This window comes from Ursus maritimus, unplaced genomic scaffold (assembly GCF_017311325.1).
Source record: "Ursus maritimus isolate PB19 unplaced genomic scaffold, ASM1731132v1 scaffold_28, whole genome shotgun sequence".
Classification (NCBI taxonomy): Eukaryota; Metazoa; Chordata; class Mammalia; order Carnivora; family Ursidae; genus Ursus; species Ursus maritimus.
Window position 1 is genome coordinate 10,007,456 of NW_024425341.1, and position 17,871 is coordinate 10,025,326.

At 39.3% G+C, this 17,871-nt stretch overlaps 1 protein-coding gene across 1 annotated transcript in view; it reads left to right on the forward strand.

Moving 5' to 3' along the window:
* The first annotated feature begins 1,546 nt into the window (after nt 1-1,546).
* The window catches only part of ERI1 (exoribonuclease 1), a 30,611-nt gene continuing 14,286 nt past the window's right edge, over nt 1,547-17,871 (forward strand). The window contains exons 1-4 of the mRNA XM_008686578.2: nt 1,547-1,795; nt 6,103-6,281; nt 13,199-13,409; nt 17,678-17,761. Of these exons, the coding sequence (XP_008684800.1) occupies nt 1,688-1,795; nt 6,103-6,281; nt 13,199-13,409; nt 17,678-17,761 (582 nt within the window). The 5' untranslated portion in view covers nt 1,547-1,687. The remainder of the gene's footprint in view (nt 1,796-6,102; nt 6,282-13,198; nt 13,410-17,677; nt 17,762-17,871) is intronic.

Below are 17,871 nucleotides of genomic sequence, written 5' to 3' on the forward strand. Positions count from 1 at the left end.
AAGTTTGAGGTCAAAATGGAGGCAGTTGAAGTCCTCTTCCAAAAATTTTAATTTTTTTTTTTATTGTCCCATAGGTCACAGAGGCTCTGCTAATTTTTTTCCATCTATTTTCTCTGCAGGTCATTTTGGATTGCTTCTACTGCTAGGTCTTCATTATTTCTTCTTCTTTTTCTTACAGTGCTAAATGTGCTATCCATTCCCTTCAGAGATTTTTTTTAAAATTTCACATATTATAATTTTCATCTCCAGAAATTCTATTTGCTTTAAGAAAAAAAAATCTTGTTCCTCTCCAATCATTTTCCCCTTTAAATCAATGCACATTGAGTGCATTTACAATAGATGCTTAAAGTCTTTGCCTGTTAATGCCACCACTAGTGTCATTTCTGGCTATGTTTCTATTGCCTGTCTGATATATTTTGATTTGTTTTCCTACTTACTTGGCATGTCTATTGATTTTTAACTGGTGGATGCCTGATATTTTCAACTTAATGCTGTTGCATCCTGAGTTTTGTTGTAGTCTCTTAAAATCAACCTTTGTTCTGGTAGGCAGTCAGGTGAGTCACTGAGCAGTTTGATCCTTTCCGAGCTTTAAGGTCCTGAAGAGTCTACAACAGCTTTTACTCTAGAGCCCAGAATCTAGGGCTGGTTTACCTCACAACTAAAGCATGACACTTCTGGGGTCTCTACAGCACGTTCCACATATTCCACAGTTTCTCCACTCTGGCTGTGGGGAACTCAAATGAGTCCCAGGCCTGTGCGAGCTCTGAGAATTGTTTGGCTTACTGCTCCTCATAATTGCTCTTTCTGGGCCTTGCGGAATTTCACATGACCCGTCCGTGGATTTTTATGCAGCTGAAGATTTAAGGATATTCCTATGTAGATTCTGAAGCTCTTTTTCCACGAACTCCGCCTCCTAGATTCCAACCAGTTTGGCCTCTCCAAATTTCCTAAACTCCAATCTTTGTCTTTTAACTCAGTCAGACCTCTGTCTTCCTAGTGAAATCCTAGGTCTGCTTCTGAGTTCCCCTTCCCTGCACCTCAAACCGTAAAGTGTCTGGGCAGAAAGCCATATAAGGCTCATCTTGTTTGCTTCTTTTCTCTCAGGTACAACAGTCCAGAACTGCCTATCGCCCAATATCTGAAAACAGCTGTTTTCATATATTTTGCTCAGTTTTTAGTAAGTCCAGGCCCATTTTCTCTTGCCCAGAAGTGGACGACTTAAACTCCTCACGGAAAATGTAAATTGTTTTACAGATTCACCTCTCTTCACGGTACGCCTCGTTTTTCTCCTTAGGAAATAGGGTGATGAGATCGTGCACTCTGGTGGTATCTTCTAGTGAGTAGTCTAGACTCTTGAGTAATTGTAACACAACACAACACGCGCTCGCCCCCACTGTGACACCAACATCCATATACTCCCGCGCGCGCCTCCCTCACCTTCTTCCTCCCTCCCCCGTCTGCTGATTGCGCTAGCGTTCGGCGCGCGCCCGCTCATTGCGCCTGCGCGGCGTGTGGACGCCACACGCTCCCGGAAGTGGGAGGTGTCCGCTCGAGTTTGTGTGGCCGCCGCCGCGGGAACGCGAGCCCGGTAATTTTTCAACGGAGAAAAGCGAGGCATTCGGTCTTGGCCGAGTGAGAGTGAGCAAGTATCGGGCTCCAGCAGCTTTCCTCTTACGTGACAGCCGGCATGGAGCATGAGCGGAGCAAACAACCTGGCAGCGAGGCCGTGGCTACCGCGCGGCTGGAGTCGCCCAGGTCGGAGTGTGGGGAGGAGCCGCAGCATCCGAATCCCGAGGTGAGTCCACCCGCGCCCGGCGGTCGGTGCGCGGCCCTTCCCAGACGCCCGCGTCCCTGTCTTCTGGGGTGTTCCGCAGAAACCTCAGTCTGAACGCCGTTCGACCCCAGCCCTGGCCGCTTCCCCTGTCCCCAGCTCCGGTGTCTTGGCTGTCACTGAGCCCCCTCTCGCCCGAATTACCCTCTGGATGTGAGGAAATAGTCAAGAAGAGAAGTGTGTGAATTGTGGTTTTACAAGTTCTGGTGGGAATTCTGCTCCAAATATCCTGTGCACACTGTTGCTGTAGTCATTCCGTCTAGCCCTTATAGGTAATTGGTAGGTTACGTTATAAAAAGCGCACCCTATGCTCTAGGTATGTCATTTCTTAAGACCTGAAGCCCATTACCTCCCAGCCTTAACTGAAGGTGGTTGTGCCTATTAGTTGGAGCTTTTTGCCCATTTGCTACTATTTCATATAGACCTTTCATAGGACTTATTTTCCGTAATGATTTTGACAACTTATTGGTAGATCCTAGTTAGCAAAATTGTGAAGACGGTCTTAAAACTTACTTATCTTATTTGACAAGTATAAATTATTGTTGACTAGCGCTGCAGATTGTAAATAATCTAATACTAAAAATGGTCATTTCATTTCAGTAACGTATGCGGAGCACTTCATAGAATGGGTACGTGCACGAGGCTTTCTTACTCTTGCATCTACAGTTAGGTCTCCACAGAGCAGCTAGAATAATCTTAATAACATATATCTGACTGGGTTTCTCCCCTTCCTAGTCTTCAGTTTGCTGCCCGGCAGGACCTGGCTCCTGCCTCCTTTGCTGAATTCATCTCACAATTCTTACCTTTTGCTCTCAGAGTCCCTGGCTTCGTTGTTGTTGTTTTATGGTGGATGGTCTTTCTTATTAAGGATCTTTGTATGCTTCCTTTGCCCTGCATGCTCTTCTTTTGGCTCTTTGCATAGTTATTACATTCCCTTTAATATACTACTTTCAAAGAGGCCTTCCATGCCCCTTCCCTCTAAAGAAACACTTTCTTCTTCAGTCTGAGATCATCGTGTTAGTTTAAAAATAATTGAATATACTTCATTATATTTGAAAGTCTTGAAACTTTGAGATATAGCTACTTAAGACTTAGGTCAATGTTCCAAATTGGTTTTAGTGACTCATATTTGTTAAAAACTTATTGTTGGATACCGTTAATAAATGGTGATACAGTTTTTTTTTTCAACGTCAATTAAGCAAAGTATTTTGTTGGACCTCAGCTAAGTACATTTTCATTATCCCTAATGTCATTGTTTTTGTAAACTAACAGGTGTTGCATTTTTATATTTTTAAGCAAGTGGGTTCCAATTTCATCGGAACTCTTCTTTTGGAAGAATTTTAATCCAGCTAAATTATACTTCTAAGGGGTTTTTTTGTTTTATTTTTGGGGGTTTTTTTTGCATGTAGTTGCAGAGGTTTTTTGTTTATAGGTAATGCAGTTTTTTGGCAATAAAATAATGAAAACATTTCAAAATTAACTTTTTAAAATGTTCTTGCCACAGAGAAAAGTTTCTTTTGATAAACAGTTACCTTTTTATCTTATTGTTAAAACGTATTTACTTTCACGTTGAAATAACAAGTTGTGTTTGTTAAAATAAAAGAAACCTAAATTTCAAGTTATTAATCCCTTTCTCATCACAGAAAATGACAGCAATTTTGGAACACCTGTCTTGTAAATGAAAATATGTAACTTGAAGTTCAAAAATATTTTTAAGTACTTAAGGCAAGAGAGTAAGCCTCTTTTTGGTATAAAAGATTTTTATGATCACTTCCCATAATTAAATGTCTTCTTATTGGGGATAATATAAGTCATACAGTTATTTACTTGAACACAGGAAAATTGCAGAATGTCACAATACTGTGAAAGTGAATATTCTTCCCCATACTATGGAATCTGTCCACCCTTTCCACATTATATGTCCGGTACTTTATGTGAGGTGTGACAGGTGGACATAGACATTGGGGAGGATGCCACCGTCAGTCTATGTATTATTTAGTAAACTAATTACACATTTTAGTAGATTAATAGTACATGTTAGGTTTTTAACGTTTTCTTTCTGCTGCGTAGTGGATTGACTTGAGCAACCTTCGGAAACCATTAGTGTAGACCTTAAATTTGGAGGAAAACACTGATCACTAAAGAACTGGACCTTGACTTCCCTGAGCTTCACTGAAAGAGCTAGAGTTGGATCTGGGAGAGGAAGCAGATCTTCCTTTAAAGAAATCATGATTTATAGCAGATTTAGAAGAGGCCTTAGTGTTATTTGTGGGTAATTTTTGTAGCTACAATTTTAGATAAGAATTAAGCAAGTGAATTAGAGGACTTAGCCAAAGAGTAAATTTTGCTTGAATTGACTGAGCCTTCTGTTTTGGTAGACAAACTGTTACTCATTGTTGACCTAAATTTTCACCTGACTGAAGATGAAGTTTAAAATTCAATGTAAGTTTAAAGACACAAGATAAATGATCTTGATTAAATTCTAGTGATAAAGTAGCTAGGTATTATAAATTTAACGTATTATTAAAAGCTAGTATTTCCTTAGCTTTACTCAGAGATCAGTGTAATAAAGTTTTTTAAACATTTGTCAGCAAGGAACTTCAATATAGTTACTCTTCAGTTTATGGACAGTTCACACATTGGGATTGCTCATCTCTTCCTCTGAGGAGATAGGAGTAATTCTTGTGTACTCTAGCACAATACCTAGCATTACATTTCTAATAAATGTGTTTTGTTTTAAATTGAGAGCTTTGAGTGAGAAATAGTTCTGAACCACTAGGATTAGTGCTAAGTCAGGGTCTTTGGCCTGTCCGTAGTTATCCCTTCTTAATCTGTCATTAAAGTTCACATGGGGATAATGTGGTAAATTATGACTAAGTTAACAAATTTTAATATGGATTAATGGTAAGTTCCAAAGTCTTTTTGAAAATTCTGAAACATAGCTAATATTTGTGACATTGCTTTTGGAAAATAATTAACTTATAAATGGAACTCTGATACTTAGCATATTAATAATGTTGGACTACCTGTGGAGTGATTACAGTTGAGTCATGTTTTTTTTCTCAACACAGATTTTGATTTAAGGAAAGTAGAAAGATTTGTAATATAGTAACGGTAGTTCTTCTGAATAATTGGTACACATGTGAGTTTTAGAAATTGTGTGTTTTGAAACCGCATACATTTCCTCCTTTGCTTTGGGTTCTAGGAAGTTTTGAACTAGGTTTCTATGTAGTCCATTTTGTTTTTATGTTGGGCAATTTCTGTTAACTTAGTGAAATGAAGTCAGGTTAAAAACTTCTTGGGGGACACCTGTGTGGTTCAGTTGGTTAAGCGTCTGACTCTTGATTTTGGCTCAGGTCATGATCTCAGGGTTGTGGGATCAAGCTCCACATCAGGCTCTGTGTTCAGCGGGAACTTTGCTTGAGATTCTTGCTCTCCCTCTGCCCTTACCCCATTCATACACATTCGCATTCTCTCCCTCTCTCAAATAAATAAAATCTTTTAAAAAAAATTCTCAGGAAGTCACTGACTTATACATGCATGATCTTGTAAAAGTTCACTTAAACATTAGTTTGTAAATTTTAGAATGTCATTTGTGAAAAGGTCTGTTCTATAATCTATGATGGTAATAAAGTTCCCATTAGTTGCCATAGTGGGTATGGTGTCAGGAGCCTGATATACATAATCTCATTTAATCCTTATAACAACCTTGTTTAAAAAAAATTTTTTTTCAAAGATTTTATTTATTTATTGGAGAGAGAGAGAGCATGAGCAGAGGTGGGGAGCAGAGGGAGAAGGACAAGCAGACTCCCCAATAAGCAGGGGCTCCATCCTAGGACCCCAAGATCATGACCTGAGCTGAAGTCAGATGCTTAGCCAACTGAGCCACCCGGGCACCCCTATAATAACATTGTTTAAATACTGTTTACCATTACCAAATACCAAATGCCACTTGGAACAGTTATTATTATTCTTTATTTTATAGGGAAGGAAACTGAAGATCAGAGGCTAATAAGTAACCATCCAAGGTCATGCTGCTAGTAAATGGTCAGCTGGGGCTCTGTTTGAAGTGCTCCCAACACCAGTGCTATTTTTATTTAGCTTCATTTCCTTTAAGAAATCTCATGATTCAGAACAGCAGGGTAAATTATATTGGAAACACATCTTTCTTCTTTCTAGGTACTTTTCATTGACATGTAGCATGAATAGGCCTCAGGATTTGAACCTTTAAGATCTTTGTATTAATTATAAGCTATATCTTTTTTTGGTAGAAAAAGCAACGATGTAGATTCGATGGCCAAGAAACGAAAGGATCTAAGTTCATTACCTCCAACGCAAGTGATTTCAGTGACCCAGTTTACAAAGAGATTGCTATTACAAATGGCTGCATTAACAGAATGAGTAAGGAAGAACTCAGAGCTAAACTTTCGGAATTCAAGCTTGAAACCAGGTAATTAGGAATAACTTTTTAAAAATTTAAAGGTCGTACATGTTCATCCTAGAAAATCCTGAAAACATTGTAAAATTAAGAGTTGTCTGTAATCCTACCATAAAGAGATAACCATTATTAACAATTCAGATAACAGCTATAATTTACATTCTTAAAGTGAATATTTATGTGCAACTCTGATTATTTCTGACAGTCTCTTAGGCGATAGACTGAGACTGCTGAGTTGAAGTCTGAGTATTTTGACAGTCTACCCACAATGTATAGGTGTAGCTATCTTACACTAAATATGTTTCAAATTTTTTTAGTTGCTCATTTGGTTAATTGTTAATTATATCTTATTAATGAGATTGGATATATGATATATATATAGATATATATATATCTATATATATATCTATATATATATATATATAAAATTTTGTCTGTTATTTTTATAAAGAGGGTTTCTTTGAAACCTGATAATTTTAAAAAAATCACTTACCGGGAAATATTTTTTCCTGTTTTAGTTACTAAAAGTATGCAGAATGATAGTATGTATTATGTTTAACTGTATATTGAATTAGAAAACAGTGCAGCTTAACCAACTCTGTGTGTGTGTGTGTGTGTGTGTGTGTCTTCAGTGAGATGTATACATACTCAGTTTTTGTAATTTTTTGTAAAACAAATCACTTTATTTCGACTTGGGCATGGGGTAAGAATGACCTTTGGAATCCAGAAAAGCATGCATATTTTTGATAGACAATTCAGTTGCCAGGCATTAAGAAAAAATTGACTGTATGCAATAGGTGAAAACTGTTATTGTTTGTGGGTCTTCCTGTATCCTTTTTCTCTTTTTGGCAATATTCCTCCTCTTTGCTTTAAAATAGATCTTCACTGCTTTTCAAAAGAGCACACATGTACTTTTTTACCTTTTAGATTGTCTACATGATAACTTGTGAGTAAAAATTTTACCTCATTTCCCCCTGACTCTTGTTATGAAGATACAGCCTGTGAAGATTTTTCTGAGCAAAATTTTTGTCCTTCCTAGGGATGAAAATCAGTTGCTTACTTGTGACTTGCATGACAGAGATCTAATTTTACGTTCGTACATTTATTCACAAGCACTTACTGATTTCTAAACACTACACTGGGCACTAAAGTTACAAAAGTGAAATAGATATGTATATTCCCGACTTTGGAAAGCAGACAGTCTTTTGGGAATATACACAGACAATCACTACAGTGTGACCAGTGCTGTGTTGGAGGTCTGGCCCAGTACAGCATGCAAATAAAGAAGAGAGTCTGTCTTAGGAATTCAGGAGTGATGATCGAATTGATAGGCCAAACAGAAAAGCAATGGAGGGTAATTGAGGCAGAAAGAACTCAAAACTAATTTCTGTAGATATGTTTTCTGCTAAATAGTCAGCTATTGTGCAACCCAAGTTACAAAACAAGAAAGCATACCACATATTAGGCAGTGGCTTATACAATGTTTTGTCTGCAGTGTTCGATGTACCATGGGGAGTGGGAGCATCTGAAGAGGATACTGAAATGATAGGTCGTAGCTAAGTTGTGAAGGAACTATATGCAGAAGTCCGTTTAATGTATAAGCACGGGAGTCACTGCAGATATTTTAGCAAGAAATTGGCTTTAGTGGGTAGTTCTCAAGTGGGGTAAAGAATGAAAAGGAGGGTTGTGGCATTAGAGGCATTTGCCAGAGTCCAAGGAGCTCATGGGGACCATACTAGAGACAATTCAGGAGAACCAGATTCTGAATCTTTTTCTGAGTTAGAATTGGCAAAAGTGGTGATTATTTGGATGTGGATGACAAAGGAGATATTAAAGATGACAAGTTTCTCTCTGGAGCACTTGATTATTTTTTGTGTTGCCACTAGGTTTGCAGGCACCCCTTCGAGTAAGCACAGCTTCTCCAAGAAAGAGAGAGAGAGAAATTATTTTTTTTTCTTTTAATGTTTTTTTATTATATTATGTTAGTCACCATACAGTACATCCCTGGTTTTTGATGTAAAGTTCGATGATTCATTAGTTGCGTATAACACCCAGTGCATCATGCAATATGTGCCCTCCTTACTACCCATCACCAGTCTATCCCATTCCCCCACCCCCACCCCCGAAGCCCTCAGTTTGTTTCTCAGAGTCCATAGTCTGTCATGCTTCAGTCCCCCTTCTGATTACCCCCCCTTTCTTTATCCCTTTCTTCCCCTCCCCATCTTCCTAGTTCTTATGTTCCATAGATGAGAGAAATCATAAGATAATTGTCTTTCTCTGCTTGACTTATTTCACTTAGCATTATCTCCTCCAGTGCCGTCCATGTTGTAGCAAATGTTGAGAACTCGTTCTTTCTGATAGCTGAGTAATATTCCATTGTATATATGGACCACAACTTCTTAATCCAGTCATCTGTTGAAGGGCATCTCGGCTCCTTCCACGATTTAGCTATTGTGGACATTGCTGCTATGAACATTGGGGTGCATATGGCCCTTCTCTTCACTACGTCTGTGTCTTTGGGGTAAACACCCAGTAGTGCAATGGCTGGATCATAGGGTAGCTCAATTTTTAACTTTTTAAGGGACCTCCACACTGTTTTCCAGAGTGGCTGCACCAACCTGCATTCCCACCAACAATGTAGGAGGGATCCCCTTTCTCCACATCCTCTCCAGCAATTGCTGTTTCCTGTGTTGTTAATTTTTGCCATTCTCACTGGCGTAAGGTGGTATCTCAGTGTGGTTTTGATTTGAATTTCCCTGATGGCTAATGATTTTGAACATTTTTTCATGTGTCTGTTAGCCATTTGTATGTCTTCATTGGAAAAGTGTCTATTCATATCTTCTGCCCATTTTTTGATTTGTTTATTTGTTTCTCGTGTATTGAGTTTGAGCAGTTCTTTGTAGATCTTGGATACCAGTCCTTTATCTGTAGCATCATTTGCAAATATCTTCTCCCATTCCGTGGGCTACCTCTTAGTTTTTCTGACTGTTTCCTTGGAAGTGCAGAAAATTTTAATCTTGATGAAGTCCCATAAATTCATTTTATCTTTTGTTTCTCTTGCCTTTGGGGATGTGTCATGAAAAAGGTTGCTTTGGCCGATGTCGTAGAGGTTGCTGCCTATGTTCTCCTCTAGAATTTTGATGGATTCCTGTCTCACATCGAGGTCTTTCATCCATTTGGAGTTTATTTTGTGTATGGTGTGAGAGAGTGGTCAAGTTTCATTCTTTTGCATGTAGCTGTCCAATTTCCCAGCACCATTTATTGAAGAGACTGTCTTTTTCCCACCGGATGTTTTTTCCTGCTTTATCAAATATTAGTTGCCCAAAGAGCTGAGGGTCCATTTCTGGGCTCTCTATTCTGTTCCATTGGTCTATGTGTCTGTTTTTGTGCCAGTACCATGCTGTCTTTGTGATCACAGCTTTGTAGTACAGCTCGAAATCCGGCATTGTGGTGCCTCCAGCTTTGTTTTTCCTTTTCAACAGTTCCCTGGCGATTCAGGGCCTTTTCTGTTTCCATACAAATTTAAGAACTATTTGTTCCAGTTCCTTGAAAAATGTCATCGGTATTTTGATCGGGATAGCATTGAAAGTGTAGATTGCTCTGGGTAGCATGAACATTTTAACTATGTTAATTCTTCCGATCCATGAGCATGGAATATCTTTCCATCTTTTTATGTCTTCCTCAATGTCTTTCAAGAGTGATTTATAGTTTCTAGAATATAGGTCCTTTACGTCTCTGGTTAAGTTAATTCCAAGGTAACGTATGGTTTTTGGTGCTATTGTAAATGGGATGGATTCCCTAATTTCTCTTTCGTCAGTCTCATTATTCGTGTATAGAAATGCAACTGATTTCTGAGCATTGATTTTGTATCCCGCCACATTACTGAATTGCTCTATAAGTTCTAATAGTTTGGGAGTGGATTCCTTTGGGTTTTCCATATAGAGTATCACGTCATCTGTGAAGAGATACAGTTTGACTTCTTCTTTGCCGATTTAGATACATTTTATCTTATCCCTTTCTGTTGTCTGATTGCTGTTGCAAGGACTTCTAGTACTATGTTGAATAATAGTGGATGTTTGTCGTGGTTCAGCTTGGGAGGGGTCCTCTCTGCCTCTTGGACATGAATGTTTGTTTCCCTTGTTAGATTAAGGAAGTCTTCAGCTACAATTTGTTCAAATATCTCTTCTAGACTTCTGTTTTTCTCCACCCCCTCGGGGATGCTGATGATTCTGACATTGGAACATTTCATTGAGTCAGTAATCTCCTGTAACCTACATTCTTGGGCATGGATTTTTTTAAGTCCTGATTCTGTTTTAGCTTTTTCTTCTACTAACCCGTCCTCCAATTTGCTGATACATTCTTCTGCCTCATTCACCCTGGCCGTCAGAGCCTCTAGTTTTGATTGCATTTGGCTCATAGAATTTCTAATTTCTGCCAGATTCGCTCTCATTTCCGCCCTTAGAGATTCTATATTCTCATTAACATTTTCGTTAATACTTTTTTCAAGTCTACACATCATCCTGACCACTGTTACTCTGAATTCCATTTCTGATAATTTGGTTATATCCATATCCATTAGTTCTGTGGCAGAGGCCACAGACTCATTGTCTTTTCTTTGCTGGGGGGTATTTCTCCTTCTCGACTTTCTGATGAGGAAAGGTTGCGGGGTTGTCCAGAGCCCAAATTATTGAACGGGACCGAGGCCATGTGCCCTTGTTTTATAGGGATCTTAGGGATGTGGACTTCTTGACTTTTCAGCCTGCCTTCTGGGCGAGGGGCCTGCTGCGCCGATACTCAGGCTACCCTGTTTGGGTAGAGTCTCCGTGTCCCCTGTGAGGGGGATGGGGATGGTCACCCTGTGAGCCGGTATTTCCAGGCTTTTGTTCTCTGGCGGCTTTCCCTGGCGGTTTGCTGTGCCTCTTCTGAGAGTCAGAGCAGCAGCGGCCGAATTTCAGCCTCTGTCTCAGAACAGAGGGATTGCGGCCCGTTCTCCACTGATGTTCTGGCCACGTTAACTCTGTTTCTGTTGGTGCTGCTCAACCCTGTAGCGTCCCGGGAAGTGCGCCTCACTTCCAGGGCCAGCGGGTCTCTGTCCTTTGTGTTTCTAACACCGCCAGCCGCCCCAGCGTGCTCCGGAGCTCCTGGTCTCAGTCTGGTTCCAGTGAGCACACCGGAGCTCCGTTTCAGTCTGGTGGCGCGGTTCCCCGGCTCACGGTCCCAGTCTGCTCTCTCACGGGTGCCGATCCACGAGTCCGCCCGCTCCCCCGTGCAGGTGGCTACCGCTTCCTGGCGACCTAACGCTGCGGCTCCCTCCCCCTTCCGTTTATCTTCCAATATCTGTGCGCGGTTTCACGGCTCCCACTTTGCACCTCAGTACTCAGCGCTGGAGATGTTCATTTGTAGAGATCCAGATGTATCTTCCTGTGTCTCAGGCTGATTCTGTGGATGTTCAGGCTGGTCTGGTACCTATCCAACTCGACTCAGGGGACCAGCTGAAAAAGGGGTTCCCTACTCCGCCATCTTAACCCCGACCCCCGAAAGAGAGAGAAATTAAGACAAAGGAATCCAGAGCTGTTACATAACACAGAGATCACTCACAATACCTTAATATGAAGGAGGTTAAGGGATTTCCTTCCTAGATTTTGGTGATTTAGAAAATCTCAAGCAAATAAATATATTAAAACATTTTTAAAAAATATTTTATTTATCTGACAGAGCACAAGCGGGGTGGGGGCAGCAGGCAGAGGGTGAGGGAGAAGCAGGCTCCCCGTCGAGCAGGGAGCCCGACGTGGGGCTTGATCCCAGAGCCCTGGGATCAAGACCTGAGCTGAAGGCAGCTGCTTAACCAACTGAGCCACCCAGGCACCCCACATATTAAAACATTTTGTCTTAAAACAACTGGTTAATTGTCAATGTTCTCATGAATAGGATTCCTTTTCATTGGTAGTTTAGAAAGGAAAATAAAAGGTTAAATTTTTTTTTAATAGTCACTAATCGGTGATGTGACCAAAATGCCTGAGTTGTCACTACACACTAATTACAATTTAGATCCTCTTACTTTTTACTACCATTTTGTATTTATAAACTGTTAGTAGGAGTCAAACAAGTAACACTGAAGAAAGTCAGCACTGGTCATGACTTTTAATTTTTGGAATACATGCAGTTTGAAGAACATGACTACCATTACCAACCATTGTTATCTATTTAGAACATCCCTTTCTCCACCCACCATTTGTAGAACATATATTTTGAAAATACTGTGGTCTCCTAAATTAAATTCTACCCATGGTAAATGAAAAAACCTACTTCCAGTTAAGAACCTATTGAGTATGACAGTGTTCTTCTAGACATGGTTTACACTAGGGTATCTTCTAAATGAGTTTTCCTAGTTAAGTAGCTAATAGACATTCAACTTTACATGCTAGGCTCCTAGTGCTTTCATTTCATATAGATATTTTAGTTGTTTAACCTAAAAAAAAAAAAAAAAAAAAAAAAGGAAGGAAAGAGACATCATAAATGTTCCATTTACCTGAATTTTCTTACTCTGAAATTTGTGCTTGGCCTGTAGAATAGTTCAACATCAATTTCAGTTTTTGTAATACATCAATCATCTTAGTATATAAGGCAATATGGCTTTGTAGGTGGTGTATGCTAACAAGGCTTATGGTTTGAAATACTAGTGTAGGAGAAGTGCTCTTATGTACTACAAAAAACAAAAAGTTACTCGGGAAGGAAAATGTTGATGCTGTTATATTTGATTTTGATTCTTTGCTAATTTAGCTTTAAGTTTTGCTTTCTTTACATTTATTTTAGCTAATATTTGCTAAATTATGCTGCGACTGCCAGTGGTCAACCCAATGTCAGCAGGTAAGGCTTCAGATTCTTGATTGTAAAATTCACCTCAGTTCATTTTCTTCTTCTTTCCTCAGAGGGGTAAAGGATGTGCTAAAGAAAAGGCTGAAAAACTATTACAAGAAGCAGAAGCTCATGCTGAAAGAGGGCAGTTGTGCTGACAGTTACTACGACTACATTTGTATCATTGATTTTGAAGCCACTTGTGAAGAGGGTAACCCACCTGAATTTATACATGAAATAATTGAATTTCCTGTGGTTTTACTGAATACCCATACCTTAGAAATAGTAAGTGAATTGTTGTATTTCAATTTTATTCTTAGCAGCAACTATTCTGGTGTTCTCAGGTAGAGCAGCAAACTCATTTCCTGTTTTAAAGCTGAATGGGAATTCTGAAGTGGGCTGTTTGCTCTTGTGTACTTTGTATCAGCTTGATTAATAGAAAAGCTGTAATGAAAGAATTGCAAAGGATACTTCTCTCCTTTTCCAATAGCTAAAATTATAGTGTTTTTTTCTGTTTGCTTGGAACACATATCTGGCTGGACATAAGAATCTCCTAGGGAGGGGAAACAAATGTCTGGCCCACATCCCAGAGATTCTGATTTAGTTGTTCTGTGGTGAAGTCCCGGACATCAGCATGTTTTTAAAGCTTCTCAGTTGACATGCGGTCGGGGTGAGAACCACTGCTATGGACTACTGTATGCTGTGATCTCTAAAAATGGCAAATTACAGAAATCACTTTTCAACTTAGAACTGGCCATCTTTCTGGTGAAAATTTTAGTGGGGAAATGACACTTCTAACCTTGGCTTCAAGACCTATAACATACATGCTTTAGATACTTATTATCACTGCATTATTAGTTCAGGAAGTCAGCAGGAATTCTCCAGATACTACTCTTTGCCTTGTAAAATCTGAGCAAGGATATATCAACATCTTGGCCATCCAGAAGTTATGTCTTTCTATCCCCAGTTGCCACCAACACGTTGGGAGCAAGTATAAAAAGCCTTGTGTATTAAAATGCGTAGGTTTTTTTCTTAGTGTTGTTCACAGTCTTTTAGTTATAATCAGACTATTTATATAATTTCCTTGTCCAAAGAAGATTAAAGTCAATAAATTAAAAGGAAAAAATGACAACCATGAAGGTAATAATATTGCATTACTCACTGGATTCCACTTCTCTTTCTTACTCAGGGACATTGTTCTAGCAAGTCTTTGCCCTCATTTAGACAGTAGATTTATTGCTTTCTACTGTAATGTTCCCATTCATACAGATGTTTTACTTTTCACACCATAAAAAGCTTTCACTCTATCCCATTTCCCTGCCAGCTACCTTATTTGTTTGTTCTTTGAAAAAGGTACATACTGCTGTTTCCTCACATGCTCTCTTAAATTCACACTGTCTTCAATCCCATCACTCCACTACAATCTCTCATTAGTGTCATCTTGGACCTTTACCTGAATCCTGGTATGATAGGCCACTTTGTCCTTAAAATGTTTTCTGCAAGTGACTTTCAGTACACCTCATTCTCTTGATTTGTCTCCAGCCTCATTGGGTTCCCCTTTATAATTTCCTTTGCTGGTTCCTTCTTTTCTTCACAGCTCCTAATACTGAATACCCCAGGATTCAGTCCTAGGTCCTCTTCTCTATGTAGATCCTCTTCCTTAATTTCATCTACTTCCATAGCTTTTAGAAACTATATGCTAAAGGGGCGCCTGGGTGGCACAGCGGTTAAGCGTCTGCCTTCGGCTCAGGGCGTGATCCCGGCGATCTGGGATCGAGCCCCACATCAGGCTCTTCTGCTATGAGCCTGCTTCTTCCTCTCCCACTTCCCCTGCTTGTGTTCCCTCTCTCGCTGGCTGTCTCTATCTCTGTCAAATAAATAAATAAAATCTTTAAAAAAAAAAAAAAAAAAGAAACTATATGCTAAAGACTTACAGATCTATATTTCCAACCCGGACCTCTATCCCAAATCCAATCTACTTCGATATTTAAACAGACCTCTTCACATGTCCCAAACTCAAATTACTCTCAACCCATTGTATGTTCAGCCTTCCCTAGCTTGAGTGGTGGCAACTCTGTCCTTTAATTACTCAGTTCAAAACCTTGGCGTCATCCTTGACTCCTGTTTCTCTCCCACCGCACATCCAGACCAACAGCAACTCCCATTTGCTTTGCCTTCAGGATACATCCAGAACCCAGCCACATAACTGCACTGCTATGACTCTAGTCTGAGCCCCCATAATTTCTTGTCTGGATTTACTGCATTCACTAGCAAAGCGGTCTCTGTTTCCTTCCTTGTCTCTTACAGCCAATTCTCAACATAGTGGCCAGAGTGATCCTTATAAAATATAAGTCAAATCATTTCCCTTCTCTGCTTAAAACCCTTTAGTGGTTCTCTATTTAACTCAGTAAAAGCCATTTTCCTTAACATGAGCTGGCCTCTTATTACCTCTGATTATGCCATATTGACCTGCTTGCTATTTTTCCAAAATGCCAGGCATGTTCTACCCCTTCACCTTCCAGGGCTTTAGTTCTAATTCCTTTCCTCCAGATGTCTTGCTGCTAATTCCTCCCTCCCTCCCTTCCTTAGTTGCCACCTTCTGCATAAAGGTGATGGATGACCTATTTAATAGTGTAGCTGGACCCCCCTTTTTTTCTGATCCCATTTACCTGGTCTGCTTTACTTTTTTTTTTTTTTTTAAGATTTTATTTATTTATTTATTTGACAGAGACAGCCAGCGAGAGAGGGAACACAAGCAGGGGGAGTGGGAGAGGAAGAAGCAGGCTCCTAGCAGAGGAGCCTGATGTGGGGCTCGATCCCAGAACGCTGGGATCACGCCCTGGGCTGAAGGCAGACGCTTAACGACTGCGCCACCCAGGCGCCCCTGCTTTACTGTTTAATAACCGTTATCACCTGTTAACTTACTATGTATTACTTAAGTGATAGCTAAATATTTGGTCAACAAGTGCATAGTTCTCTATAGCATCATTCTGATAAAAGTGTTAAGTAGCGAATAAAGTTTTATTAATAGTATGTTTTATATTACCTGCCTGTAAGGGAAGTTGCAGCATATTTTTGAAAGATTTTCATTGAAAATTATAAAAATATTGATGTTTAAAAGGATAAAGTCTTCATTTATCTGAAATTCAATTAAGTGGAATTTTTCCTTCTGCAGTGTGTCTGGTAAGTAAAGAGCATCTAACTTTTGAAGTGCAAACATTTTTTGCTGTTCTTTAATTTTGCTCTTTTACAGTAATAACCTTTATAACTCATTGACTTAATACCCTAGTGTGAAGAAAGAATTTATTCTTAGAAAATAAAACATTTACTTTTCTTAATTTTTGAATCTTCTGTCACAAAAAATACTCTTTGTCTTTTTCTCTGTATCTACCTGGTATTAATGATTGCTGCCCTTAGGCTTTGAAATTGTCCTTAAGTTTTAACAAGTGACTTAGCATGTTTAGGGAGGCAGTATTAAAATAGAGAAAAAAGCACTTTGAGATCTGAGCTTGATGTTAACAGTACTGGCCTTATGAGTTCATAGAGTTGTGATTATAAGATGAGAAGACGAGTGTGAAAGCTTGAAGAGGTTAAAAGTGCTACAAAATATAATACTGTCACCCTTTAAACTACTACATCTCATGTAGTTCAATTTTGACTATTCAGAATTCAGTTTACTGGAATCAGTAGAAAAATAAGGATTAGTCAGGAGTAGATGAGAGAGTAATAATCTAGAGCTAATTTATTATAACCAATGATTGGCATTTCTTCAAAGAGTTTATTATTATTTAAAAAGCTGTTAGTAACTTGAAGTTGAGGTTGCATTATTAAGCTTTATGGTTTCAAATATTAGAAACAACATTATCAATGTTTTGCTCCTCAAGAAAATATTTGAGCTTTGACTTGAAGACTTGCTTTCAGATACTTGCTTCATCTTAAAAAAATTTTTTTTGAGATTTATTTATTTTATAGAGAGTGCACCTGTGTGCACACGCAAGTGGGGGAGGGGCAGAGGGAGAGAATCTCCAGCAGGCTCCATGCGCAGCACAGAGCCCGATGTGGGGCTCAATCCCACGACCCATGAGATTCATGACCTGAGCCGAAATCACGAGTCATCACTTAACAACTGAGCCACCCAGGCACCCTGTCTTAAAAAAATTTTTTTGAAGATATATTTATTAGAGAGCATGAGTGGGGGGAAGGGCAGAGGGAGAGAATCTCAAGCAAACTCGAAGCTGAGCAGGGAGCCCCACTTGGGGCTGGATCTCATGACCCGTGACGTGAGATCACGACCTGAGCGGAAACCAAGAGTTGATCGCTTAACCGGCTGAGCCAGCCAGGCACCACTCTTCAAATTTTTAGACAATGAAACATAATTAAAATTAGAGTGCTTTGGGAGTGGAGAACTATCCTTAAATTTTTAAAATTCTAGACAGGGCTATACCATGAGCACCTATAAAATTATAGTCTTCTGTGACTTAATGTTTCATGTATTTTGTGTCCTATATCTGAAGTCATAGAAAATACTTTAACTTGCTCTCCTTCCCTTGTAGGAAGATACATTCCAGCAGTATGTGAGACCAGAGATTAACACACAACTTTCTGATTTCTGCATCAACCTAACTGGAATTACTCAGGTTCTGATTCTGTGTTCCTTTCTCTAGAGTTTGAAAGAGATTCTGAAATTAGTTTTTATTTCATAGTTTAAAAAATTATTGTAAACAAATTAATGTGGTACTTTCTTTAC